The sequence below is a fragment of the Salvelinus namaycush genome, chromosome 11, assembly GCF_016432855.1.
Source record: "Salvelinus namaycush isolate Seneca chromosome 11, SaNama_1.0, whole genome shotgun sequence".
In the NCBI taxonomy this organism is placed as follows: Eukaryota; Metazoa; Chordata; class Actinopteri; order Salmoniformes; family Salmonidae; genus Salvelinus; species Salvelinus namaycush.
Genome location: NC_052317.1, coordinates 8,992,484 through 9,020,086, shown reverse-complemented (window position 1 = coordinate 9,020,086; position 27,603 = coordinate 8,992,484). Strand labels below are relative to the sequence as shown.

Genomic DNA, 27,603 nt, shown 5'->3' with positions numbered 1-27,603 from the left:
CTCCTGTTACTTTGTTGCCATTTTTTCTTGGGAAAAAACATTATCTTTGAGAAGAATTTTGATGTCGACACAAAACTATTTTGGCAATTTTTTTTACTATTTTTTTTTTCTCTTTCCCTCAATCTACCTCTCATCTTCTCTTCACACGTTCATTCCTTCTTTCCGGAGGAAGAGAGGGAATGAGGGCTAATGAAAGCCAGAGAAGCATTCTTCAGGCTCAACTTTCCCAGATGGCTAGCTCTGTTGTCTCTGTGCACCTTTTTAAGAGCCTGCTTGACATGGATAGCATTCTTAAAGGGACATGGAACAATATAAATAACAAACAAAAATTGCAACTGATCCTGGTTGAAGTTGCCACGCACAAGGAAATTCAGACAACACCTATAGTAACTTTGAATGCTTTACCACCCCTGTGTGTATATTTACAGTATGTGCAGTATAGTTTTGAGTTGGGTTTGCTATATATACAGGTATATGGATATATATATTTGGCATGTGCATCTTTCCCTGTCAAGGCAATTCGATATGTATCTACACTGAACAAAAATATAAAAGCAACATGCTCATGTTTCATGAGCTGAAATAAAAGATCCCAGAAATTTTCCATGCACACAAAAAGCTTTTTTCTCTCAAATGTTGTGTAAAAATTTGTTCACATTCCTGTTAGTGAGCATTTATCCTTTGCCAAAATAATCCATCCACCTGACAGATGTGGCATATCAAGAAGCGGATTAAACAGCATGATCATTACACAGGTGCACCTTGTGCTGGGGATAATAAAATACCACTCTAAAATGTGCATGTTGCCACAGACGACTGAAGTTTTGAAGGAGTGGTTGCCAGATAATTAAATTTTAATTTCTCTACCATAAACCGCCTCCAGTGTCGTTTTAGAGAATTTGGTAGTATGTCCAACCGGACTCACAACCGCAGACCACGTGTAACCAGGACATCCACATCCGGCGTCTTCACCTGTGGGATAGTCGTCTGAGACCAGCCAACCGGATAGCTGATGAAACTGTGGGTTTGAACAACCAAAGAATCTCTGCACAATCTATTAGAAACCGTCTCAGGGAAGCTCATCTGCGTGCTCGTCCTCACCAGGGTCTTGACCTGACTGCAGTTTGCGTTGTAACTGACAGTGTGCAAATGCTCACCTTCGATGGCCACAGGCATTCTAAAGAAGTGTGCTCTTCACGGATGAATCCCGGTTTTAACTTTACCGGGCAGATGGCAGTATGGCGTTGTGTGGGCGAGCGGGTTTGCTGATATCAATGTTGTGAACAGAGTGCCCCATGGGGGCAGTGGGGTTATGGTATGGGCAGGCACAAGCTACGGTCAGCGAACACAATTGCATTTTATCGATGTCAATTTGAATGCACAGTGATACCGTGACGAGATCCTTCCTAATATTGAGTTGCATCACCCCCTTTTGCCCTCAGAACAGCCTCAATTAGTTGGGAATAGACTCTACAAGGTGTCGAAAGCCTTCCACAGGGATTTGTTATTTTCTTCTTATTTTTTATTTAACCTTTATTTAACCAGGTAGGCCAGCTGAGAACAAGTTCTCATTTACAACTGCGACCTGGCCAAGGCTTTGGGGGTGACCAGTGAAATATACCTGCTGGAGCGCGTGCTACGGGTGGGTGCTGCTATGGTGACCAGTGAGCTGAGATAAGGCGGGCCTTTACCTAGCAAAGACTAGATGACCTGGAGCCAGTGGGTTTGGCGACGAATATGAAGCGAGGGCCAGCCAACGAGAGCATACAGGTCGCAGTGGTGGGTAGTATATGGTGCTTTGGTGACAAAACAGATGGCACTGTGATAGACCGCATCCAATTTGCTGAGTAGTGTTGGAGGCTATTTTGCAAATGACATCGCCAAAGTCGAGGTTCGGTGGGATAGTCAGTTTTACGAGGGTATGTTTGGCAGCATGAGTGATGGATGCTTTGTTGCGAAATAGGAAGCCGATTCAAAATTTAATTTTGGATTGGAGATGCTTAATGTGAGTCTGGAAGGAGAGTTTACAGTTTAACCAGAACCCTAGGTACTTGCAGTTGTCCACATATTCTAAGTCAGAACCGTCCAGAGTAGTGATGCTAGACAGGCGGGCAGGTGCGGGCAGCGATCGGTTGAAGAGCATGCATTTAGTTTTACTTGCATTTAAGAGCAGTTGGAGGAGAGTTGTATGGCATTGAAGCTCGTATGGAGGTTAGTTAACACAGTGTCCAAAGAAGGGCCAGAAGTATACAGAATGGTGTCGTCTGCGTAGAGGTGGATCAGAGAATCACCAGCAGCAAGAGCAACATCATTGATATATACAGAGAAAAGAGTCGGCCCGAGAATTGAACACTGTGGCACCCCCAAAGAGACTGCCAGAGGTCCGGACAACAGGCCCTCCGATTTGACACACTGAACTCTGTCTGAGAAGTAGTTGGTGAACCAGGCGAGGCAGTCATTTGAGAAACCAAGGCTGTTGAGACTGCCTATAAGAATGCAGTGATTGACAGAGTCAAAAATATTGACCAGGTTGATGAATACGGATGCACAGTATTGTCTTTTATCGATGGCGGTTATGATATCGTTTAGGACCTTGCGCGTGGCTGAGATGCACCCATGACCAGCTCGGAAACCAGATTGCATAGAGGAGACAGTACGGTGGGATTCGAAATGGTCGGTGATCTGTTTGTTAACTTGGCTTTCGAAGACCTTAGAAAGGCAGGGTAGGATAGATATACAGTTGAAGTCAGAAGTTTACATACACTTTAGCCAAATACATTTAAACTCAGTTTTTCACAATTCCTGACATTTAATCCTAGTAAACATTCCCTGTCTTAGGTCAGCTAGGATCACCACTTTATTTTAAGAATGTGAAATGTCAGAATAATAGAAGAGAGAATGATTTATTTCAGCTTTTATTTCTTTCATCACATCCCCAGTGGGTCAGAAGTCTACATACACTCAATTAGTATTTGGTAGCATTGCCTTTCAATTGTTTAACTTGGGTCAAATGTTTTGGGTAGCCTTCCACAACCTTCCCACAATAAGTTGGGTGAATTTTGGTCCATTCCTGACAGAGCTGGTGTAACTGAGTCAGGTTTGTAGGCCTCCTTGCTCGCACATGCTTTTTCAGTTCTGTCAACAAATGTTCTATGGGATTGAGGCCAGGGCTCTGTGATGGCCACTCCAATACCTTGACTTTGTTGTCCTTAAGCCATTTTGCCACAACTTTAGAAGTATGCTTGGGGTCATTGTCCATTTGGAAGACCCATTTGCGACCAAGCTTTAACTTCCTGACTGATGTCTTGAGATGATGCTTCAATATATCCACATCATTTTCCTCCCTCATGATGCCATCTATTTTGTGAAGTGAACCAGTCCCTCCTGCTGCACCCTCCTGCACCCCTACAACATGATGCTGCCACCCCCGTGCTTCACGGTTGGGATGGTGTTCTTCGGCTAGCAAGCCTCCCCCTTTTTCCTCCAAATGCCAAACAGTTCGATTTTTGTTTCATCAGACCAGAGGACATTTCTCCAAAAAGTACGATCTTTGTCCCCATGTGCAGTTGCAAACCGTAGTCTGGCTTTTTTATGACGGTTTTGGAGCATTGGCTTCTCCTTGCTGAGTGGCCTTTCAGGTTATGTCGATATAGGACTCGTTTAACTGTGGATATAGATACTTGTGTACCTGTTTCCTCCAGCACTTTCATAAGGTCCTTTGCTGTTGTTCTGGGATTGATTTGCACTTAGCCCGGAGTACGTTCATCTCTGGGAAACAGAACGCGTCTCATTCCTGCGTGGTATGACGTCTGCGTGGTCCCATGGTGTTTATACTTGCGTACTATTGTTTGTACAGATGAACGTGGTACATTCAGGCATTTGGAAATTGCTCCCAAGGATGAACCAGACTTGTGGAGGTCTACAATTTTTTTTCTGAGGTCTTGGCTGATTTCTTTTGATTTTCCCATGAGGCACTGAGTTTGAAGGTAGGCCTTGAAATACATCCACAGGTACACCTCCAATTGATTCAAATGATGTCAATTAGCCTATCAGAAGCTTCTAAAGCCATGACATCATTTTCTGGAGTTTTCCAAGCTGTTTAAAGGCACAGTCAACTTAGTGTATGTAAACTTCTGACCCACTGGAATGGTGATACAGTGAATTATAAGTTAAATAATCTGTCTGTTAACAATTGTTGGAAAAATGACTTGTGTCATGCACAAAGTAGATCGCCTAACCGACTTGCCAAAACTATAGTTTGTTAACAAGAAATTTGTGGAGTGGTTGAAAAACGAGTTTTAATGACTCCAACCTAAGCGTATGTAAACTTCCGACTTCAACTGTAGATCTGTAACAGTTTGGGTCTAGAGTGTCGCCCCCTCTGAAGGGATCTCAGACAATACGAAAGAGAGGTTGAACAGGTGAGTACTCTTACCCTAACCCTAACCCTAACCCTAACCCTAACCCTAACCCAAAAACCTAAACTTTATCCTAACCCTAAACCTAACCCTAGCTCCTAACCCTAACCCTACAACTAACCCTAGCTCCTAACCTTAATATTTAACTTAATTCTAACCCTAACACTAATTCTAACCTTAACCCTAAACCCCCTAGAAATAGCATTTGACCTTGTGGGGACTAACAAAATGTCCCCAGTTGGTAAATTTTTACTTTGTTTACTATTCTTGTAGGGACTTCTGGTCCCCACAAGAATAGTTAAACACGTCCACACACACGCACGCACGCACGCACGCACGCACGCACGCACGCACGCACACACACACACACACACACACACACACACACACACACACACACACACACACACACACACACACACACACACACACTCAATACTGCTATTCTATTACACTGCGTGACCAAAAGTATGTGGACACCTGCATGTCGAACATCTCATTCCAAAATCATGGGCATTAATATGTAGTTGGTCTCCCCTTTGCTGCTATAACAGCCTCCACTCTTCTGAGAAGGCTTTACACTATATGTTGGAACACTGCTGCAGGGACTTGCTTGCACTCAGCCACAAGAGTATTAGTGAGGTTGGGCAATTAGGCCTGGCTCGCAGTCGGCGTTCAATTCATCCCAAAGGTGTTCGATGGGGTTGAGGTCATGGCTCTGTGCAGGCCAGTCAAGTCCTTCCAAACCGATCTCGACAAACCATTTCCTGAAACAGGAAAGGGCCTTTCCGAAACTGTTGCCAAAAAGTTGGAAGCACAGAATAGTCTAGAATGTCATTGTATCCTGTAGCATTAAGATTTCCCTTCACTGGAACTAAGGGGCCTAGCCTGAACCATGAAAAACAGCCCCAGACCATTATTGCTCCTACACCAAACTCTTGGCACTATGAATTGGGACAAGTAGCATTCTCCTGGCATCCGCCAAACCCAGATTTGTCCGTAGGACAACCAGATGGTGAAGCGTGATTCATCACTCCAGAGAATGCGTTTCCACTGCTCCAGAGTCCAATGGCGAGGAGCTTTACACCACTCCAGCCGACGCTGGCATTGCGCATGGTGATCTTCGGCTTGTGTGTGGCTACTTGGCCATGGAAACCCATTTCCAGAGACAGTTTGGAACGCGGTAGTGAGTGTTGCAACCGATGACAGATGATTTTTTACGCGCCATGCCCTTCAGCACTCGTCAGTCCCGTTTTGTGTGCTTGTGTGGCCTACCACTTCATGGCTCAGCCGTTATTGCTCGTAGATGTTTCCACTTCACAATAACAGCACTTACAGTTGACCAGGTCAGCTCTAGCAGGGAAGATTTGACAAACTAATTTGTTGGGAAGGTGCCACGTTGAAAGTCACTGAGCTCATCAGTAAGGCCACTCTACGGCCAATGTTTGTGTGCTCGATTTCATATACCTGTCTGCAACAGGTGCCGCTGAAATATCCGAATCCACTAATTTGAAGGGGTGTCCACATACTTATGTAGTTATAGTGTATACACTATTTATTCCACCAAGTCAGTACTCACTTTATAGTTTTAAATACATTGTAAAAACAGTCCATTATTACAATGCATACTACCTCTTCTATTACTTGATATTTTTGACTTGACTGTTATTATTGTCAATTAATTAATTAATAATTAATTAATTAATTACACACATAAGCACTTCACTGCACCTTTTATACCTGCCTTAAACAGTGTACATGACAAATAACATTTTATTTTATTTGACAATGTTCTGAACCTGAGTGAAACGGGAAGGTACTACTTGAACTTGCCAATAGGAACTACGATTTTTGTTGTCCTTTGCAAAATGTTTTTCTACGGGGTTGCCCTACTGACCATGACCCAGCTTTCATAGCTCTCATCTGTACACCACAATAAGGTGTCTGAGTACAGGACAATGACAGAGAATGTGCTGGGGTATGGTAGTACCAGAGGTTCACTCACGTGCCTCAATGTGCCCTGTGTGTGCGTGTGTGTGCGAGGGTGTCATTATGAGCTCCCAGATAATAATGTGGAAAACAAGCCAGACCATTCTATAGTTTTGACTAACTCTCGTGAGCAAGGATGTCAAACGGTCAGATTGTATACTAGTATCAAGACTACACCTATCAGTATGCCAACACTGTAATGTGTGTATGACTGCTGTGTTGCTTGATAGCTGTGGCCATGACTTCATGTTGACCTCTATGTATCCTGAGTTGTTCATTCAGTTCCATCTGATCCATAACCGATCCATAGTTGCGCAACCGACCCATAGATACAGAGCTGTCGACACTCATTTCAAGTCAAGTCAGAACTGGTCAAAAACTGATTGAATCAACATTGTTTCAATGTCATTTGTCAATGTATTGTGACATGGAATCTAGGTGGGAAATACATTGGATTTGGAAAAAAAGTTTGTGTTTTGGGGTGAAATTTAAACCACACGATTATGTCATCATGGTAACCAAATTTCAACAGACAAACAGACAAACCTTTTACAAAATATGTTGAATTTGTATCTTTAAACGCCCACACCAGTAAAAGTACACTTTTCGAGCTGAAAGATGATGGCCAGAGCTTACCCATGATGCACCATGATTTAAGTCAATACACTGCATTCGGAAAGTATTCAAACCCCTTCACTTTCTCCACATTTTGTTACGTTACAGCCTTATTCTAAAACTGTATTAAATTGTTTTATTCCCTTATCAATCTACACAAAATACCTCATAATGACAAAGCAAAAATAGTTTAAAAAATAAATGTTAGCAAAGTAAAAAAAAAAAAAATGCCACATTTACATAAGTATTCAGACACTTTACTCAGTATTTTGTTGAAGCGCCTTTGGCAGCGATTACAGCCTGGAGTCTTCTTGGGTGTGACTCTACAGGCTTGGCACACCTGTATTTGGGGAGTTTCTCCCATTCTTCTTTGCAGATCCTCTCAAGCTCTGTCAGGTTGGATGGGAAGCGTCGCTGCACAGCTATTTTCAGGTCTCTTCAGAGATGTTCGATCGGGTTCAAGTCCGGCTCTGGCTGGGCCACTCAAGGGCATACAGAGATTCTTGCTGAAGCCACTCCTGCGTTGTCTTGGCTGTGTGCTTAGGGTCATTGTCCTGTTGTAAGGTGAACCTTTGCCCCTAGTCTGAGGTCCTGAGCACACTGGAGCAAGTTTTCATCAAGGATCTCTCTGTATTTTGCTTCGTTCATCTTTCCCTCGATCCTGACTAGTCTCCCAATCCCTGCCGCTGAAAAACATCCTCACAGCATGATGCTGCCACCACCATGCTTCACCGTAGGGATGGTATTGGCCAGGTGATGAGAGGTGCCTGGTTTCCTCCAAACGTGACGCTTGGCATTCAGGCCAAAGAGTTAAATCTTGAGAATTTTGTTTCTCATGGTCTGAGAGTCCTTTAGGTGCCTTTTGGCAAACTCCAAGCGGGCTGTCATGTGCCTTGGTGGAGTGCTGCAGAGATAGTTGTCCTTCTGGAAGGTTCTCCCATCTCCACAGAGGAACTCTGGAGCTCTGTCAGAGTGACCATCGTTTTTTAGTCACCTCTCTGACTAAGGCCCTTCTCCCACGATTGCTCAGTTTGCCTGGGCATCCAGCTCTAGGAATAGTCTTGGTGGTTGAATGATGGAGGCCACTATGTTCTTGGGGACCTTCAATGCTGCAGACATTTTTTGGTACCCTTCCCCAGATCTGTGCCTCAACACAATCCTGTCTCGGAGCTCTACGGACAATTCCTTCAACCTCATGGCTTGGTTTTTACTCTGACATGCACTATCAACTGTGGGACCTTATATAGGCAGGTGTGTGCATTTCCAAATCATGTCCAATCAATTGAATGAACCACAGGTGGACTCCAATCAAGTTGTAGAAACATCTCAAGGATGATTCATTGGAACGGGATGCACCTGAGCTCTATTTCGAGTCTCATAGCAAAGTGTCTGAATACTTATGTAAATAAGCTATTTCTGTTTAACATTTTTTGTTATTTTTTGCTTTGTCATTATGGGGTATTTTGTATATATTGATGATATTTTAAAAAATGAATCCATTTTGGAACTGTAATGTAACAAAATGTGGAAAAAGTGAAGGGGTCTGAATACTTTCGAAATGCACTGTAAGTCTTCGTTTTAGTCAAAGTGTGATATATTTGGTGACAAATCCGAACTGCCCACTTCGTGCAAATCTGTATTAATGCTGTGTCTTTTCCTGTGATATGATATACAAATGATTTTATTTGAATGTTACCACCCATCAGCATGGCATTGTTTATGAATCAGAAACAGCTGCAAAGTTTTTCTTCTTCACGACTGAGGTGAGACAAACAGCCTTGTGCCCACTTGGGTGCCTGAGACATGGCGCAATAGGAGGTGCAAATGTATGGTTTTGCAACTTCCGTGGCTCTCTGTAAGCGATGGGGCAGTTGTTCTACCCTGATGCAACCATATATCAGCATTTGAAGGAGATGTATCTTCTGCTTGGGAAGTTAGATCTGCGCCACTGACTTAGTCTGGCTTTAATTCCAGTGTGTCTGCAAATTAATAATTGATATGTCGGATTCACATCTCCATCTCAACCAAAAATCTAAGTCAAAGAATATGACTACATCAAATCAAAATGTATTTAAAGTTAGATTTGATTTAGTCCTGTTTTACACCCCCATTTAACTTTTTTTTCACATTTTGTTGCATTACAAAGTGGCATTGAAGTAGATTAAATTGTATTTTTTTGTAACTGATTTACTCAAAATATTCCATAATGTCAAAGTGAAAAGAAAATTGTTAATGAATAACTAAAATATAGTTGCTGCACAATTATCCACCCCCTTTGTTAAGGCAATCCTAAATTAGTTCAGAAGTAAAATTTGGCTTTACAAATCACATAATAAGTTATATGGACTCACTCTGTGTGAAATATGGTTGACATGATTTTTGAATGACTACCTCTTCCACAGTCAAGTATTGAATTTCAAGCACAGATTCAACTTCAAAGACCAGGGAGATTTCCCCCTCATAAAGAAGGGCAGTGATTGGTAGATGGGTAACAATAACAAATAGCCTAATGGTTAGAGTGTTGGGCCAGTAACCGAAAGTTGTTAGATCGAATCCCTGACCTAACAAGGTAAAAAAAAAATGGTCGTTCTGCCCCTGAACTAAGCAGTTAACCCACTGTTCCTAGGCCGTCATTGTAAATAAGAATTTGTTCTTAACTGACTTGCCTAATTAAATAACGGTAAAGTAAAAAATATCTTTAAGCATGTTAAAGTTAATAATTATGCTATGGATGATGTATTAAACCACATCAAAGACGCAGTCGTCCTTCTGAACTGAGCTGCAGGAAAGGAAGACAACTGCTTAAAGAAGTCACCATGAGGCCATGGGGGATTTTAAAACAGCTACAAAAGTCAATGACTGTGATGGGAGAAAACTGAGGACGGATCAACAACATTGTAGTGACTCCACAATAATGACCTATATAACAGTAGTAAAAATAAGAATACAAATATACAGAATATACAAAACATGCATATGTAATGCAACAAGCCACTAAAGTAACACTGCAACGAAAAAAACACTGCATAGGAATACACTTTGTGCCCTAAATGCAAAGCCTTATGTTTGGTGCAAATCCAACACATCACTGAGTAACTGCCTCCTTATTTTCAATCATGGTGGTGGCTGCATCGTGGTATGGGTATGCTTGACATCGACAAGTACTGGGGACTTTTTCAGGATGAAATGAAACGGGATGTTGCTCAGCACAGGCAACATCCTAGAAGAACGCACGGTTCAGTCTGCTTTACACCAGATGCTGAGAGAAATTCACTTTTAAGCAGGACAAAAACCTAGCACACAAAGCCAAATCTACACTGGAGTTGCTAACCAAGAAGACAGTGAATGTTCCTGAGTGGCACAGTTTTGACTTAAATCCATGACAAGACTTGAACATGGCTGTCTAGCCATGATCCCCAACACCTTGACAGAGCTGGAAGAATTTTGTAAAGAATAATGGGCAAATATTGAACAATACAGGTGTGCAAAGCTCTTATGAGACTTACCCAAGACTCACAGCTGTAATCGCTGCCAAATGTGTTTCTAACATGTATTGGCCAGTGGAGGCTCCTCAGAGGAGGAAGGGGAAGACCATCATCATCAGTGAATTTCATAAAAATAAACATAGTAAAACATTAAAAAGTTATCCTTTTTAGATACAACTATACTAAATATATTCACGTCACCAAATAATAGATTAAAAAACATTGTTGCTTTGCAATGAAGGTCTACAGTAGCCTCAACAGCACTCTGTAGGGTAGCACCATGGTGTAGCTGGAGGACAGCTAGCTTCCATCCTCTTGGTACATTGACTTCAATACAAAACCTCGGATGCTCTTGGTTCTCACCCCCTTCCATAGACTTACACAGTAATTATAACAACTTGTGGAGGACATCCTCCAACCAATCAGAGCTCTTGCAGCAGAGATTCTCTCAGAGAATTAATCTAATACTGAAAGCATAAGCTACAGCTAGCTAGCACTGCAGTGCATAAAATGTGATGAGTAGTTGACTCAAAGAGAGAGACAGACAATAGTTGAAATTAATTTCTTGAAAAATGAAGGAGAAGCAAGAGCTTTTCGCTTCGGTTTCACTTATTTAGCTAGCAAATGCATTAAACTAGCTAACTAGTTTAGCCTACTCAAACATCCGGCTCAAACAGAAGGATGCTATGTTAGCTGGCTGGCTATGACTATCCAACACAACATTGGAACTCTTCCAAGTCAAGGTAAGCTTTAAATTGTATTAATTCATTGCCACCTGGGCCCGCCAGTGTAACTTCTAAACTGCTTACTGACTATAAACTGTAACGTTACTGCATGATTGTAGCGGGTTTACTAACACATTAGTTCTATTAGCTATGTTGACTATGACATTACTTTAGCTAATAGGGTGACAACGATGTAGACTGTGTGTAGCGGTTATGACATGGTTTGGCTTGGAAAGATTTTATCGCCTGGTCACATACAGCTAATTTGTTGTGCATTGAAGTCCACAAGCGAAGGGATTATGATTACACCCTACTGTAGGTCAGCCAGATGCAGGCAAGAGTGGGCAGGGCGTTATTGAGTGTGTCACTGTCTGTCACCTCAACTTTTTCTCTCGACCTGTGTGCACCTACATTGTAAACTTTGATTCGTAGGCTAGGTTGTAGCAACCTCATAGTAGGCTCAACCTATTGATGTTACACTGAACTGGGTGAATTAAATATGAATGACAGCCATCCAATATGCTGTAATAGAAATAAGGCCATGTTCATGAAAAATGAAAATTGTCCTCCCTCATCATAAACGGCACTAACCGCCACTGGTATTGACTCAGGGGGGTGAAAAATGATTAAAAAAATTACATTTAAATCAATTTCAATTCCACTTGGTATCATATTCAAATGTGAAGTAATCCAGAGACTTTCTATAGGCACTGTACTTTTAATGTAATCTCGACTGCAATCCAGGTTATTTGGTTCCGCTATTAGATGAAGCACAGTGATAATACATTCATCTTGTATAAATAAACAAAATACCTGACATTGTATTCCCATTTCAACTTTGCTGTGCTTTTAAACGTTTGAAAGCGCAGTGATAGACATTCGGGTGACAACTAAACCAAAAATCAGACATTGTTTTTCCATTGTAATTTGGTTGGGCTTTTAGATGGTTGAAAGCATAGTAATGACACTTTGGAAATTCAACCTAACTTTTGGCTGTCTTTCTGAGTGGGTGAATATAGGTCACAACCAAATATTGCCCAATTATTTACATTTAAATAAAGTGGCGTGCCCAGATTTTCACACACAAGCATCCAAGGCAGGCAACATTCCAACAGGCAGGAGGTACTGTAGGTTGGTTGATAGTTAGATAGAGGTTGGCACCTCAACAAGTATGAACTTGGCAGGGCCCTCCCTTGTATAAGCCAGGGAAATTAGATGGCAAGATATGGCTGATTTAATAGGAGCGGAAAAGCTTCTATGGGAACACAGGAACTGGAGGTATGTGCACGCCGCACAGCTATCAATCTTATTTATGAACTGAGTGTGTTTCTCTTCCCCCTTTCACTGGCAGTAGTTTGAGGAGCTGCCAACATTCTTTCTGATTCTCTTAAAGGCGGTTGTTTCAACCGAGGTTCTCTTTCCCAGACTTTAAATGATGGATAGGAATGTTGACAGGGTAACAGTTGAAATTCCGCAGTGGGGCTAGCATGTCAGGAGAGAATACATTTTATTTTGTTGCTCAACCACTTGAAAGCTCTGCCTTGTCCTCCGTCAATTGTGATTAGAGGATCAAATCAGTTGATGTGTTATACGCGGAAATGATTTATGTACACCGTTTTTGTAGCATTTCTGGCTTCTTGGGCCCTTTACGTTTGACTACGTATGCCTAATAGTCTAGAAGAGGTGTTGTAGTATGTGGGCTTAGAAGACTGATGGGAAAAAGTGATGTCAGAGCAGTGGGTGTTGTGGGAGGAGCTTTGGAAGTCAAGAAAACCCCCTTTTCACATTACAGCCAAACCATGCTGAGCCAAGCCAAGCTGTAATAGACTGGCCTGGTTAGGCATCCACCATAGTTGCTGGAACCATGCTAGAAATGACAATGTGAAAAGAAAATCCCAGAGCCAGCACAGTATGTTTCGGGTTGGCATGATCGTGTGAATCAGGCAGTGGAGATTAGAGATGAGTCTTTATATTGAGCCTATCAACACATGGTGTGGGTCGTTAGATGCACTTATGCAGAGCACTCCATTTCAAACTCACTTTGGCTTTGGCAAGAAGTGCTGTAAAAGTATAATCCTTGAAAGGGGAAAGTGATTCAAGAGAAAAACACATACTTAATTATTCATGTATTTTTATTCCAAACATTAGACACCACAAAGAAATACTCAACATTTCAGTCTACTGCCTTTTGTCAAGGGATGGGCTCTCTGCTCTATGCTGGTAGGAATGCTGTGAAGCGATGTAATTTCCAGTCATCTGTGTTTGACGTTTGCGCAAACCAGTTTTGATCTTCCAAACTCGGATTGTGTCCAATTAAGTCCCCATGAAGCGCCCCACTGGAGCTGAGCTCATAGTGTGTTGTTGTGACGCTTTCAGTGGTGAGATTGATTCCCTTTTCCAAGGGCAGACATTTCCACTATTGATTAATGGACACATGGAATAACGTTCAGAGCCCGGGTCTGCTCCAGTTTATTGGGATTTCTAAAACACCCGAAGGGGAAATGAATTGACTCAGCCGCGCGACATTTGTTTTTCTTGTCGTCAAACTGAAACATATTTTGGACCTTAGGTAATGCTTTAGATCAGCAGGGAGGTAACTCGCCCCACCTATTCGCCTACTAAAGCCAAAAGCTGTTAGTGGCACCTCTAGCCCCTTTTTAATTTGCCCATTTGCTCACTCCCTCATTAGGAATGAAGCTTTTTTTTATGAGCACTTAGTTCTAATGTGATCGTACCATTTACTGAGTGTGAACCAATTTAGAACTTGGGTAGACCTAATTAGGGAACTAGAAACGACACGTTAGTCAATGTCTATTGATGATCACTCGGGGAAATGGCCATTGGGCAGATATGGTTGATGATGAATGAACAGGAGTTTTACAGTTGAGCTTTCATATTTGGAATCCTTCAGCAAGGACAGGGGATGGCAAAAACATAGGCCTAAATACCTCCAGAATGAGTTTTCCTTTACTTATTTTTCCCACTATACACCCACAATGTTAACACAAGCAAAGTGTTGTTTTACTTTGGGTCCAAATTCAGTTTTTTACCGCCCGTCCTTCACACTCTTCTGGGACCCACCTCTCACTGACATAATTTCCCCTCTCCACACAGCGAAACATTGTCCAAACATCCCTCAGTGAAGAGCGAGTGAAGCTAAAGCTTTTGGGAAAGTATGTGTCATGTCTCTAAGCATTATGGGTTATGCGGTCCAGAATCAATGACCGCCAGTCTTTACAATGTAACGTTTTCAGGGAGCATTAAAAGGAAAAAGGGAGAAATCCACATTGTGTGAACGCTCCATTGTACACCAGTGTTTTTGCCCTTGACATGCAGTTATACTAAAACGAAATACTGCCTCCTAGTGGCTCTGACCAGCTTGGTTCATCAAATTAAAATATGTCAATCAAATGTATTTTATAAAGCTCTTTTTACATCAGCAGTTGTAACAAAGTGCTTTACAAATACTCAGCCTAAAAACCCCAGAAGAGCAGTGGTTAGGAGAAACTCAAAATGTTAGGAGTCAATAATAAACTCGGTCTTGCATTTCAATACACATGTTCTGTGCAGGTCTGGCTGTGGACCAGAAGATGGGAAGGGCTGCGTCTCCCAAATTGCAAATAGGGGATAGGATGCCATTTGAGATGCAGCCCAGGTCACGTATACTTCACACATAACCATCTGACAGTCAAGAAACAACAGGCATTTTGTCCTACCCTTTAGTAGTTTGACACATTTCTCTCTTGTTGGCACTGAATACATTTTTTGTAAACAATTTCAGCATAAAAAGAGAGATCAACTGAGTGTAAGTACATGTTTATGGAGTTGTGGTCCACCTCTCTTTCTCTCCGAGAGAGCCTCCCTCCATATTTCCTCTCTGTCATTCAAAACGTTGCTGTGCTTTCTTCAAAGCGTTGTCCACATCCTGCCTTCTTATTCCCATCTTAGATAAAATATACTTTTGTTCTTATCTTCTGTATTGTTTCTGTTTCTGTCCAATCCTCTTTCTTTGTGGATGTTATTAGCTGGTCACTCTTCTGGGTCACTCTTCCACAGACATGTAATTTATCCCCTGCGTGAATCTGTATATGCCCTTTTGCGGAAAATGTTTGGTTAAGTTCTCATTGTCCTTGAACCTTTTTCCATAGTGACCACAGCTAAAGGGATTTCTCCCGTGTGAGTCGGTATATGAGCGGTTATGTACGTATAGTTGAAGTCGGAAGTTTACATACACCTTAGCCAAATACATTTAAACTCAGTTTTAATCATTCCTAACATTTAATCAGGTCAGTTAGGATCGCCATTTTATTTGAAGAATGTGACAGTCAGACTAATAGTAGAGAGAATGATTTATTTCAGCTTTTATTTCTTTCATCACATTCCCAGTGGGTCAGAAGTTTACATACACTCAATTAGTATTTGGTAGCATTGCCTTCAAATTGTTTAACTTGGGTCAAACATTTCGGGTAGCCTTCCACAACCTTCCCACAATAAGTTGGGTGAATTTTGTCCCATTCCTCCTGACAGAGCTGGTGTAACTGAGTCAGGTTTGTAGGCCTCCTTGCTCACACACGCTTTTTCAGTTCTGCCCACAAATTTTCTATAGGATGAGGTCAGGGCTTTGTGATGGCCACTCCAATACTTTGACTTTGTTGTCCTTAAGCCATTTAGCCACAACTTTGGAAATATGCTTGGGGTCATTGTCCATTTGGAATACCCATTTGCAACCAAGCTTTAACTTCCTGACTGATGTCTTGAGATGTTGCTTCAATATATCCACATAATTTTCCTGCCTCATGATGCCATCTATTTTGTGAAGTGCACCAGTCCCTCCTGCAGCGAAGAACCCCCATAACATGATGCTGCCACCCCCGTGCTTCACGATTGGGATGGTGTTCTTCGGCTTGCAAGCCTCCCCTTTTTCCTCCAAACATAATGTTGGTTATTATGGCCAAACAGTTCTATTTTGTTTCATCAGACCAGAGGACATTTCTCCAAAAAGTACGATCTTTGTCTCCATGTGCAGTTGCAAACCGTAGTTTGGCTTTTTTATGGCGTTTTTGGAGCAGTGGCTTCTTCCTTGCTGAGCGGCCTTTCAGGTTATGTCGATATAGGACTCGTTTTACTGTGGATATAGATACTTTTGTACCCGTTTCCTCCGGCATCTTTCTTTAGATTTTCCCATGATGTCAAGCAAAGAGGCACTGAGTTTGAAGGTAGGCCTTGAAATACATCCACAGGTACACCTCCAACTGACTCAAATGATGTCAATTAGCCTATCAGAAGCTTCTAAAGCCATTAAATAATTTTCTGGAATTTTCCAAGCTGTTTAAATCAAATCAAATCAAGTTTATTTTATATAGCCCTTCGTACATCAGCTAATATCTCGAAGTGCTGTACAGAAACCCAGCCTAAAACCCCAAACAGCAAGCAATGCAGGTGTAGAAGCACGGCGGCTAGGAAAAACTCCCTAGAAAGGCCAAAACCTAGGAAGAAACCTAGAGAGGAAGCAGGCTATGAGGGGTGGCCAGTCCTCTTCTGGCTGTGCCGGGTGGAGATTATAACAGAACATGGCCAAGATGTTCAAATGTTCATAAATGACCAGCATGGTCAGATAATAATCAGGAGTAAATGTCAGTTGGCTTTTCATAGCCGATCATTAAGAGTATCTCTATCGCTCCTGCGGTCTCTAGAGAGTTGAAAACAGCAGGTCTGGGACAGTTGAAACTGGAACAGCAGCAAGGCCAGGTGGACTGGGGACAGCAAGGAGTCATCATGCCCGGTAGTCCTGACGCATGGTCCTAGGGCTCAGGTCCTCCGAGAGAGAGAAAGAAAGAGAGAAGGAGAGAATTAGAGAGAGCATACTTAAATTCACACAGGACACCGGATAAGACAGGAGAAGTACTACAGATATAACCAACTGACCCACCCCCCCGACACATAAACTACTGCAGCATAAATACTGGAGGCTGAGACAGGAGGGGTCAGGAGACACTGTGGCCCCATCCGATGATACCCCCGGACAGGGCCAAACATGAAGGATATAACCCCACCCACTTTGCCAAAGCACAGCCCCCACACCACTAGAGGGTTATCTTCAACCACCAACTTACCATCCTGAGACAAGGCCGAGTATAGCCCACAAAGATCTCCACCACAGCACAAACCAAGGGGGGGGGGGGGGGGGGGGGGCGCCAACCCAGACAGGAAGATCACGTCAGTAACTCAACCCACTCAAGTGACGCACCCCTCCTAGGGACGGCATGAAAGAGCACCAGTAAGCCAGTGGAGCCCCTGTAATAGGGTTAGAGGCAGAGAATCCCAGTGGAGAGAGGGGAACCGGACAGGCAGAGACAGCAAGGGCGGTTCGTTGCTCCAGAGCCCAAAGGCACAGTCAACTTAGTGTATGAAAACTTCTGACCCACTGGAATTGTGATACAGTGAATTATAAGTGAAGTAATCTGTCTGTAAACAATTGTTGGAAAAATGACTTGTGTCATAGATGTCCTAACTGACTTGCCAAAACTATAGTTTGTTAACAAGAAATTTGTGGAGTGGTTGAAAAACTAGTTTTAATGACTCCAACCTAAGTGTTTGTAAACTTTGTAAACCTAGGATCAAAAGTTTCCCATGTGTACCAAGAATGGTCCACGACCCAAAGGACATTCAGCCAACTGGACACAACTGTGAGAAGCATTGGAGTCAACCTGGGCCAGCATCCCTGTAGAACGCTTTCAATACCTTGTAGAGTGTGCCACTCTGCAACCTGTCTCCTCCCCTTCAACGACACTGATTGAAGTGGATTTAACAGGTGACATTAATAAGGTATCATAGCTTTCACCTGGATTCACCTGGTCAGTCGATGTCATGGAAAAAGCAGGTATTCCCGAATGTTTTGTGCACTCAGTGTATGTGCTTTCAGGTTTACCTTGCGATTGAAGCTTTTTCCACAGTCACCACAGCTAAATAGGTTCTCCCCTTTAGGTTTGAAGGTCTTGCCACAAATGGGGCAGGGGTACGATTTCCCGCTGTGACAGAGTCAGACATGGGTCTTTGGTTTACAGGTGGGTTTACTAGGTCACTGCTTATGACTAAGCTGTGGCTGCAAGCATTGTTTTGGTTATCTGGAGGGTCACAGGGAATGTCGAGACTGTAGGTGGATATCAAAAGGTTTGAGATCAACTGGTTAAGAGTCACTGTCTTGGTTTTCCTCAGGCTGAGTGAATGAATAACTGAATAACTCAGCCTCCAGTCCTTGCTGCTCTTCCTCCTGACTGGTCCTGAGTTCCTACTGTTCCCCTGTAATCTGTGTGGGCTCTGGGTCCACCTGCCCCACACTGCGGCTGCACTGCTGCTCACAGTGCTGCTGTCCAGGGGATACCTCCTCTACAGAGATGGGAAGAGAGAGTGGCAGGGTGTCTGGAAGGAAGTAGAGAGGAACAGAGGCCTATCGCGTATGTTACAGCTTTAGACATTCCCTGGCCTAGTGCCATGACATGCCATTTCAAAACGCTGTCCGTGATGCAGTCAATTATCGCAGATAAAAAAATATTTCCTAAACACTTTGATTGAGTAGAACTGTAGCTAGCTGCATTAGTAGATGACATAGGTAGCTGATCATTTTCCTCCCGGTACTCCTCTACTGCTTTCTCTAGTGCCCCAAAAATCTCAATGGCAGCTGCTGATAAATGCTAATTGAAAAATACACGCAACGACTGTAATTTTCAGATAGTGGACTGAGAGAGGTATTCAGTTGATATTTAATCTGGGTACCAGTCTGTTTAGCAATGACATGGAGTACAAGGAGTGTAATGTTAGCAAATCAGCTTCTATATTTCAGGCTAGCGTAGTCCACATGGGCCTTTTCTCAATTAGATTTGATCAACTTGCATCCTCTCTCCTCCGTCCTCTGGCCTCCTTTTGAAAAAGAAAATGCGCTCCCTTTCCCTCCCATATTGCTGACATGTTCCATTGTCTCCACCTGGCCATAATCTCACCTCCTAGATGGGTGCTGCCTATGCTATTCAATGTAGTATGCTTTCAACCTAATATGACCCACTCTTGGCCTAGAAATGATGGTCTCCCTTCTGTCTACCTGATGACCTCCCTGCCCCACCTTTCCCAGGATCTTATAAAGATTTCAGCCCTTTCCCTCTTTATCCCACACAGGGGTGGAATGGGACGAGAAATCAGCCCGGGCATTTCTAACAAACTGGCCCATTCCTTCCCTCAAGGCCCCCCACACCTGCCCATTTTTTTGCCTCAAGGCCCCCATTACTAGGCAAATAATGATAATGCTCAAAACCCCCCAATTTAATCTGGCCCACGAGGCTAAAAATGGACCATCCCATCTAGCATTTGCCTGAACTGACCTACAGCCAGTCCACCCCGGATTCCACATCTCCTGCCAATTCTTAACAACAACATCTTCCCTAAAATGAACCACTTGGCCTCCGCCTTATCTGGACCTCCATGTCAACATGAATATGTTTAAGAGTTTCATTGGTAAAAAAATTGAGGAGCTGAGGGGTGGGATTAAAAAGCTCATGATTGGTAGTAGTTATTACTGAAAACACTATAGATAATAATGTATACCAGAGATGTCTGAGTACTATCTACCCAAATGTAATGTGTATATATATAAAAAACAATATATTTGTTATGTAAGTTCTGTGTATGAAGGTGCCATGTATGTAAAATGTGTGTATGTCACACAAAAGCTGTAAAAACAACATAACACAAAGTAGCTTTGTCCTCTGAAGAGTTGGTGGATGGGCCAATAAAAAAGTACAACATTTTAATTAAAAAAATGTCCAATTTATGCACATAAACAACGTGAGCTGCCATCTCATAATTCAAAAATGCTTTATTAATTTTGTTCAGTGAGGCAAGCCTTATTTGTATATACACATGATTTGTCATTTTTTCTAGTTCCACACTGTGGATACTGGTATTCAAAATTGTTATGAGAAGCCTTTCACACACAAGACAAGGCACAGTGCCAATTCAATATGGCAACCATTACAAAGCTATGCAAAGGGGTTTAGACCAAATGAAAAGTAATCTCTCCGTCAAATTACAAGTTGTATCCATTGGGTTTCCCTTCATGCTTGGTTTACTGTTTTATAAATTAATCTGCCTTGTCCTCCCTATTTCCCAGCAGGCATTAGGTAGGGAACATGGAGTTATTTCTGGGTCGTACAGCCTGCCTCTGCATCTCGTACATGTTCACATAAGATGATAGGAGGTCATCCATTTTGTAACCCTGAAGAGGAGACAAACACAGTTGTTGGGGTATGCACATTGAGGCAAAGTTAAGTCACATTATCCAGTGAATAAGTCACTACAATACAAGCGTTTGTGAAGATAACTTAGTACGCCCTCAACAAACACTATCAGCACTTTGGATTCACACAAAATGTACACGTACTGGTTTATAGGAGGTAACATCTCTCATTTTGCCTCTCGTTTGACAGCGAAGACGTAATGGCCACTTACCAATGAGGTCTCACAAAGGAATGTGTTCCCTTTGACCAGGTTGCCAATGGTCATGTGGAAGTAGGTGCTCCCGCTAGACCAATTGGTGATGCGGTTGAACGGGTGCATGACCAGCAACTCCTGAGGTTTAGGGTAAGATCAAAAGGTCATGTTTGGTTAAACAGGGAAGGTCAATACTTTATAGTGCTGATGGTGTCACAAGTGGGATCCTAGCTTGGTGTTGTGGCGCAGCGTATGGAGTTCACATGTAAGCATTTCAGATTTGTGATTTTAAGGAAAGGTCAGCATAGTTACTGCGTATGACCATCTGGCAGTAAATGCCCTCTAGATGTAAGTCAAACGATCTGATAATGGTGATAAAATGGAAGTAATCATCCACAACTATAGCGCTTTTACCTTTGTTTTGGGGTCGATAAAGCTGACTCCTTGCTTGCTGATTGCAATCTGGACAATACTCGGGTAACTCGGTTCAGAGGTTTGCTGTGAAGCAAGAGCATACAGAAAGTCAACACTGGCATGCAACGTTTGATGTGTCAACATGCATACTTTTCAAATTTACATCTTATCCAGAGCCTCATTATTCTTATTGTGTTACTTTTTATTATTACTTTTTATTTTAGTCTACTTGGTAAATATTTTCCTCTTCTTGAACTGCGCTGTTGGTTAAGGGCTTGTAAGTAAGCATTTCACGGTAAAGCCTACACTTGTTGTATTCGGCGCATGTGACAAATAAAGATTGATTTGATTTGACTTTTTTGATTTGACAAAGGGTTAAGTGGCTTGCTGAAGTGCACATTGACAGATTTTTCACCTAGTCAGCTCAGGGATTTGAACCAGCAACGCCCAACAATCTTAACCACTAAGCTACCTTGACTTGAGCTATCTCCCAACGTACCTTTACTTCAAAGAAAGCACAGCCGAACGTCGGCCAGTGGCAGATGCCTTTTAGGAAGGCCACTTTAGCCTCGTCCAAGGTGATCCCGGCTTGCTTGTTGTAGGAGGAGATTATGTGCTTTAAGGGAAGAAGAAAACAGAAAGATTCAGAAATACGAGTTTCAGTATTTCTTTACTACTATATGCTTTCAATCATTACCATATGTATGATATAAATCTGGGCAAAATGTGTCATGTGATGCACTATTAGTACACTGTTGGGGTATTGGCTGAATAACTAGACTTGAGGTCATGATGGTAGTTCTAATTGCAGAAAGAATCCTTTATTGGAATGAGCCATCTGCTTAGTAATGGCAGTGGTGTAAAGTACTTTAATACAAATACTTCAAAGAACTACTTAAGTAGTTTTTTTGAAATATCTGTACTTTACTTTTTATTTTTTTGACAACTTCTACTTTCTACATTCCTACAGAAAACTATTTACTCTTTACTCCATACATTCTCCCTGACACCCAAAAGTACTCGTTACTCGTTTTGAATGCTTAGCTGGACAGGAAAATGGTCCAAATCAAGCACTTATCAAGAGAACATCCGTTTCAAGCACTTATCAAGAGAACATCCGTAGTCGTCCCTACTGCCTCTGATCTGGCGGACTCACTAAACACACATGCATAATATGTAAACCATGTTTGAGTGTTGGCTATCTGTTCATTTTTAAAAACAAGAAAATGGTTGCGTCTGCTTTGCTTAATATAAGGAATTTGAAATAATTTATACTTTTACTTTTATTTTACTGGGTGACTTTCACTTTGAGTAACTTTTCATAAAAGGTAGCTATACTTTTACTCAAGTATCACAATTGGATACTTTTCCCACCACTTAGTAATGGAGAGCATTCCAAATATAAAGCGAAATAACATGAGAAGGACTGACAGTGTAGCAGTGTACAATAGATAGAAATACAGTTGAAGTCGGAAGTTTACATACACCTTAGCCAAATACATTTAAACTCAGTTTTTCACAATTTCTAACATTTAATCCCAGTAAAAATTCCCTGTCTTAGGTCAGTTAGGATCACCACTTTATTTTAAGAATGTGAAATGTCAGAATAATAGTAGAGAGAATGATTTATTTCAGCTTTTATTTCTTTCATCACATTCCCAGTGGGTCAGAAGTTTACATACACTCAATTCGTATTTGGTAGCATTGCCTTTAAATTGTTTAACTTGGGTCAAACGTTTTGGGTAGCCTTCCACAAGCTTCCCACAATAAGTTGGGTGAATTTTGTCCCATTCCTCCTGACAGAGCTGGTGTAACTGAGTCAGGTTTGTAGGCCTCCTTGCTCGCACATGCGTTTTCAGTTCTGCCCACACATTTTCTATACGATTAAGGTCAGGGCTTTGTGATGGCCACACCTTGACTTTGTTCTCCTTAAGCCATTTTGCCACAAGTTTGGAAGTATGCTTGGGGTCATTGTCCATTTGGAAGACCCATTTGCGACCAAGCTTTAACTTCCTGACTGATGTCTTGAGACGTTGCTTCAATATATCCACATACTTTTCCTTCCTCATGATGCCATCTATTTTGTGACGTGCACCAGTCCCTCCTGCAGCAAAGCACCCCCACAACATGATGAAACCACCACCGTGGTTCACGGCTTGCAAGCCTCCCCCATTTTCCTCCAAACATAACGATGGTCATTATGGCCAAACAGTTCTATTTTTGTTTCATCAGACCAGAGGACACTTCTCCAAAAATCTTTATCCTCATGTGCAGTTGCAAATCGTAGTCTGGCTTTTTTATGGCAGTTTTGGAGCAGCAGCTTCTTCCTTGCTGAGCGGCCTTTCAGGTTATGTCGATATAGGACTCGTTTTACATTGGATATAGATAATTTTGTACCTGTTTCCTCCAGCATTTTCACAAGGTCCTTTGCTGTTGTTCTGGGATTGATTTAAACATCAGCTATCTGAGCAACTAACTGATCGCTGCAGCTGTACATAGCCCATCTGTAAATAGCCCACCCAATCTACCTACCTCATCCCCATATTGTTTTTATTTACTTTTCTGCTCTTTTGCACACCAGTATTTCTACTTGCACATCACCATCCGCTCATTTGCACACACTGTATATATACTTTATTTTTTTTCTATTGTGTTATTGACTTTACGCTTGTTTATTCCATGTGTAACTCTGTGTTGTTGTTTGTGTCGCACTGCTTTGCTTTATCTTGGCCAGGTTGCAGTTGTAAATGAGAACTTGTTCTCAACTAGCTTACCTGGTTAAATAAAGGTGAAATAAAAATAATAAAAAATGTGCACTTTTCGCACCAAAGTAACTTCATCTCTAGGAGACAGAACGCGTCTCCTTCCTGAGCGGTATGACGGCTGCGTGGTCCCATGGTGTTTATACTTGCGTACTATTGTTGGTACAGATGAATGTAGTACCTTCAGGCGTTTGGAAACTGCTCCCAAGGATGAACCAGACTTGTGGAGGTCCACAAATATTTTTCTGGGGTCTTGGCTGATTTCTTTTGATTTTCCCACGATGTCAAGCAAAGAGGCAATGATTTTGAAGGTAGGCCTTGAAATACATTAATTAACAGGTACACCTCCAATTAACTCAAATGATGTCAATTAGCCTATCAGAAGCTTCTAAAGCCATGACATGATTTTCTGGAATTTTCCATTAAAGGCACAGTCAACTTAGTGTATGTAAACTTCTGACCCACTGGAATTGTGATACAGTGAATGATAAGTGAAATAATCTGTCTGTAAACAATTGCTGGAAAAATGACTTGTATCATGCACAAAGTAGATGTCCTAACCGACTTGCCAAAACTATAGTTTGTTAACAAGAAATTTGTGGAGTGGTTGAAAAACGAGTTTTAATGACTCCAACCTAAGTGTTTGTAAACTTCCGACTTCAACTGTAAAAGTCATATTTGTGTCATCTTCCTCCTCCTCCTCCTCCTCTCCCTCCTCCTCCTCCTCCTCCTCTCCCTCTTCCTCCTCCTCTTCTCCCTCTCCCTCCTCCTACCTTCTTCCAGTCCTCTGGGGACATGGTTTTCATCTCATCAGCCGGCACCAGCTCCTTCAGCATCTTGGGAATCATGACAAACTGGGATCTGTCCGTGTCCACTTTGACCCTGAACAGCAGGCCAGCCAGGCTGATCATCTCCTCCTTGGTACACTTGTGGTAGCCACGCAGGTACTTTGGCAACTCCTGAGGGGGAGAGGTTTGTGTATGAGTGGTGGTGAAGAACTGGGTGGATGGATGGGTGCGTGTGTGTGTGTGTGTGCACGTATGTGTATGTGTGTTTTCTGCTCGACCTGTGGGAAGTGGAAAGTAAGGTCAGAGGTCAGGTCTCTTCCAGGGGTCACGTTGAACCACAGCTTCCTCATGAAGATGACCAGGTAGGGCATGGTGGCCGGAACTCCTGAAAAACAGTGACCCTCAGACCTTTTAGCATAGCATAGCATAGCATAGCATAGCATAGCAGTTTCAATCCACTGACAACTTGGTGGGTGTAAGGGTTTACTTTGATCTTTTGCATACATTCAATTATGCTTTTGCCTGTTTGTTTTTTTTGGCGCTACCATCTTAAAGCACTGATGGCTACATGTTCATTGTATCTGTTCAATTCAATACTGTGCCTTACCCTCTGTTTTACCACCTTTTCTTGCCTCTCTGACTTTCTTTGTTTTCTTAGGTTGGTCTGTGCTCTGCCTCAAACTGTCAAAGAAGTAGTTTTGATCCTCCAAGCTCATCACCTGAAAGCAACAAAGCAAGAAAATCTTTACGTACACTCATTCGCACTACCAACACAAACTTAAGCAGTGGCTTGAAAATGTTTGTTTTTTTTATCTCCAAAACGTTGTGATAAGAACTTGCAATCAACCTTGTTTGGCGTTTTAATGAAGAGACCGTAACCGTCAGCTGAGGCCAGAATGAGCTTGTAGGCAATGTTACGAACAAGGTCACGAATCCTAGTTGTTGAAGTCACCTCGAAGAGCTAAATGAAAGAGTAACACACAAGACAAGATACATTAGATAGGGATAGACATAAGATAACTGTACTAGACAAGTACAATGGAAGCTTGTGGATCACCTCAGTTGAGTCATTGGGGAAGTGGATTTTATGGAAGATTTGGTTGCTGTTCTGTTGAATGGCATCCACCTCCACCTGATGGGGAGGCAGCTTCCTGGGCTCCATACTACAACCAGAGAACGGTAGCGTTAATTTCCCCCCACTCGTTTTAGTACGTAATACCTCAATACCAGATATTGTAGCATCGTTAGCACAACACCAGAAACCTTGTCCAGGTGATTCAGATTGAGACCTCTTGGTAACTTGGCTTAGGTGTTGTATTCACAGGGGCATTGGTTCGAGTCCCAGTCGCCCCCCAAATTCACTGCAGTGTGTTTTGGAGCCGTACCTGAGGAGCATTTGTAGCCGTTGCAGGCAGTCTGCAGCCAGGGGCTCTCTGGGCCGTGACTCTAGGAAACGCTGGGTGTACCTCAGCAGGGTCTGGCTGGGTGGGAAAAGGCCGGTGCACAGCCACATGAGCTGCCAACCATAGTCTACACTCATCCTGAGAGAGGGAGAGAGAGAGGGAGAGAGAGAAAGAGGGGGAAGATGGAGATAATGGGGGGGTGAGAGAGAGAGGGAAGAGAGTAGAGAGAGAAGGGAAAGATAGCAATAGAGAGAGAGCATTTTTATCATAGAATAAAAAAATCGAGCAACATACACACATATATATATACTGACAACTTGGTGGGTGTATTATTTCCTAGTAATACTTGTGCAATAGCTGACATGACAGTTTATTGTTTCTCATTACCACACATACCTGCTGCTGTTACTGGTCATCTGCCTCATGATCTGGCAGTAGACCTCGTCCTGTAAAGGTACATGCTGAGTGGCCGGACCAAAGATCTGGTCAGTCAGCTCTATGGGCTGGCGCACCTGTTTGATAGGGTAATCTCCCATGTACTTTAGGATAGGTGAGGGAAAGGTTAAGGACAACAGGAAGACATTTTTGTAGGGTAATTCGGTAAATGCTACTCCACTGAATTATTATTATTTTTATTCACTTTTAGAGGTCTTCAGTTCTAATAAACACAGGTATAATCAGTCCCTAGTGTCTTCTTCAGAAACTAAAATATATCCAGTGTTAGCCTCACTATCAACATGAACATCAACAAATGGCTCTAAATTAAAGGGGAAGTTCAGGATTTTACAACTTGATATTAGATGGTTTTTCACCCTGAAAGTAATCTATGGGCCAGGAAAAACTGTAATCCGTCGTTCGGTATTCTCTAAACAGCCACTACAAATTTCAGATGAGTTTAGCCACAGCTAGCTAAAAATATATGGTAGAGATAGGGGTGTGCAATGTGTGCAATTAGGCAACATTTCATGGCTAAATCAACTCCATATTTTGTTTGATGTTACTCAAAAGGTGGAATCTACAGAAGGGGGAAACAGCGCCATTGTCAGCCCCACGGCCATTGTTATTTTTTTTGTTTTGTAGATGAAGCAGAGCCGGGGAGAATCATGCATCAAGGTAAAAATAATAAATAAATGCAGTACATATGCTGCTGTTCTATCGCACGTGCAATGATTTCTGAGTGGGAAACAGTGTTAGTGGTTTGCAGTAACTTCTTTGTTGTTGTAATAACGCAAAGGGACATGGTAGTTTTACCATTAAGGATTCCAGATTTAAAGGTCCAATGCAGATGCTTTTTCCCCAATATCAAATAATTTCTGGATAACAATTAAGTATCTAACTGTGATTGTTTTCAATTAAATTGGGCAAAAAGAAAAGCCATTTCTCAAGCAAGAATTTTGCTAGGGTTGTCTGGGAGTGGTGGGGTCTAATTGGAGAAGCCTAATAGGAGGGATATGAAACCTGAAAACTAGCTGTTATAGGCAGAGAGGTTTGAAACTCTCTTTGTTTTTGGTCTGTTAATTTATA

The 27,603-nt window shown here is 42.2% G+C and overlaps 1 protein-coding gene across 1 annotated transcript in view; it reads right to left on the bottom strand.

The window, feature by feature from the left end:
- Nucleotides 1-20,080: 20,080 nt before the first annotated feature.
- LOC120056263 (unconventional myosin-VIIa-like) overlaps nucleotides 20,081-27,603 on the bottom strand; it is a 35,357-nt gene continuing 27,834 nt past the window's right edge. The window contains exons 37-47 of the mRNA XM_039004512.1: nucleotides 26,476-26,629; nucleotides 26,062-26,217; nucleotides 25,734-25,839; nucleotides 25,524-25,637; nucleotides 25,284-25,395; nucleotides 24,955-25,061; nucleotides 24,662-24,847; nucleotides 21,626-21,742; nucleotides 21,127-21,210; nucleotides 20,731-20,850; nucleotides 20,081-20,497 (exon numbers count right to left, since the gene is read on the bottom strand). Coding sequence (XP_038860440.1) covers nucleotides 20,399-20,497; nucleotides 20,731-20,850; nucleotides 21,127-21,210; nucleotides 21,626-21,742; nucleotides 24,662-24,847; nucleotides 24,955-25,061; nucleotides 25,284-25,395; nucleotides 25,524-25,637; nucleotides 25,734-25,839; nucleotides 26,062-26,217; nucleotides 26,476-26,629 — 1,355 coding nt within the window. The 3' untranslated portion in view covers nucleotides 20,081-20,398. The remainder of the gene's footprint in view (nucleotides 20,498-20,730; nucleotides 20,851-21,126; nucleotides 21,211-21,625; nucleotides 21,743-24,661; nucleotides 24,848-24,954; nucleotides 25,062-25,283; nucleotides 25,396-25,523; nucleotides 25,638-25,733; nucleotides 25,840-26,061; nucleotides 26,218-26,475; nucleotides 26,630-27,603) is intronic.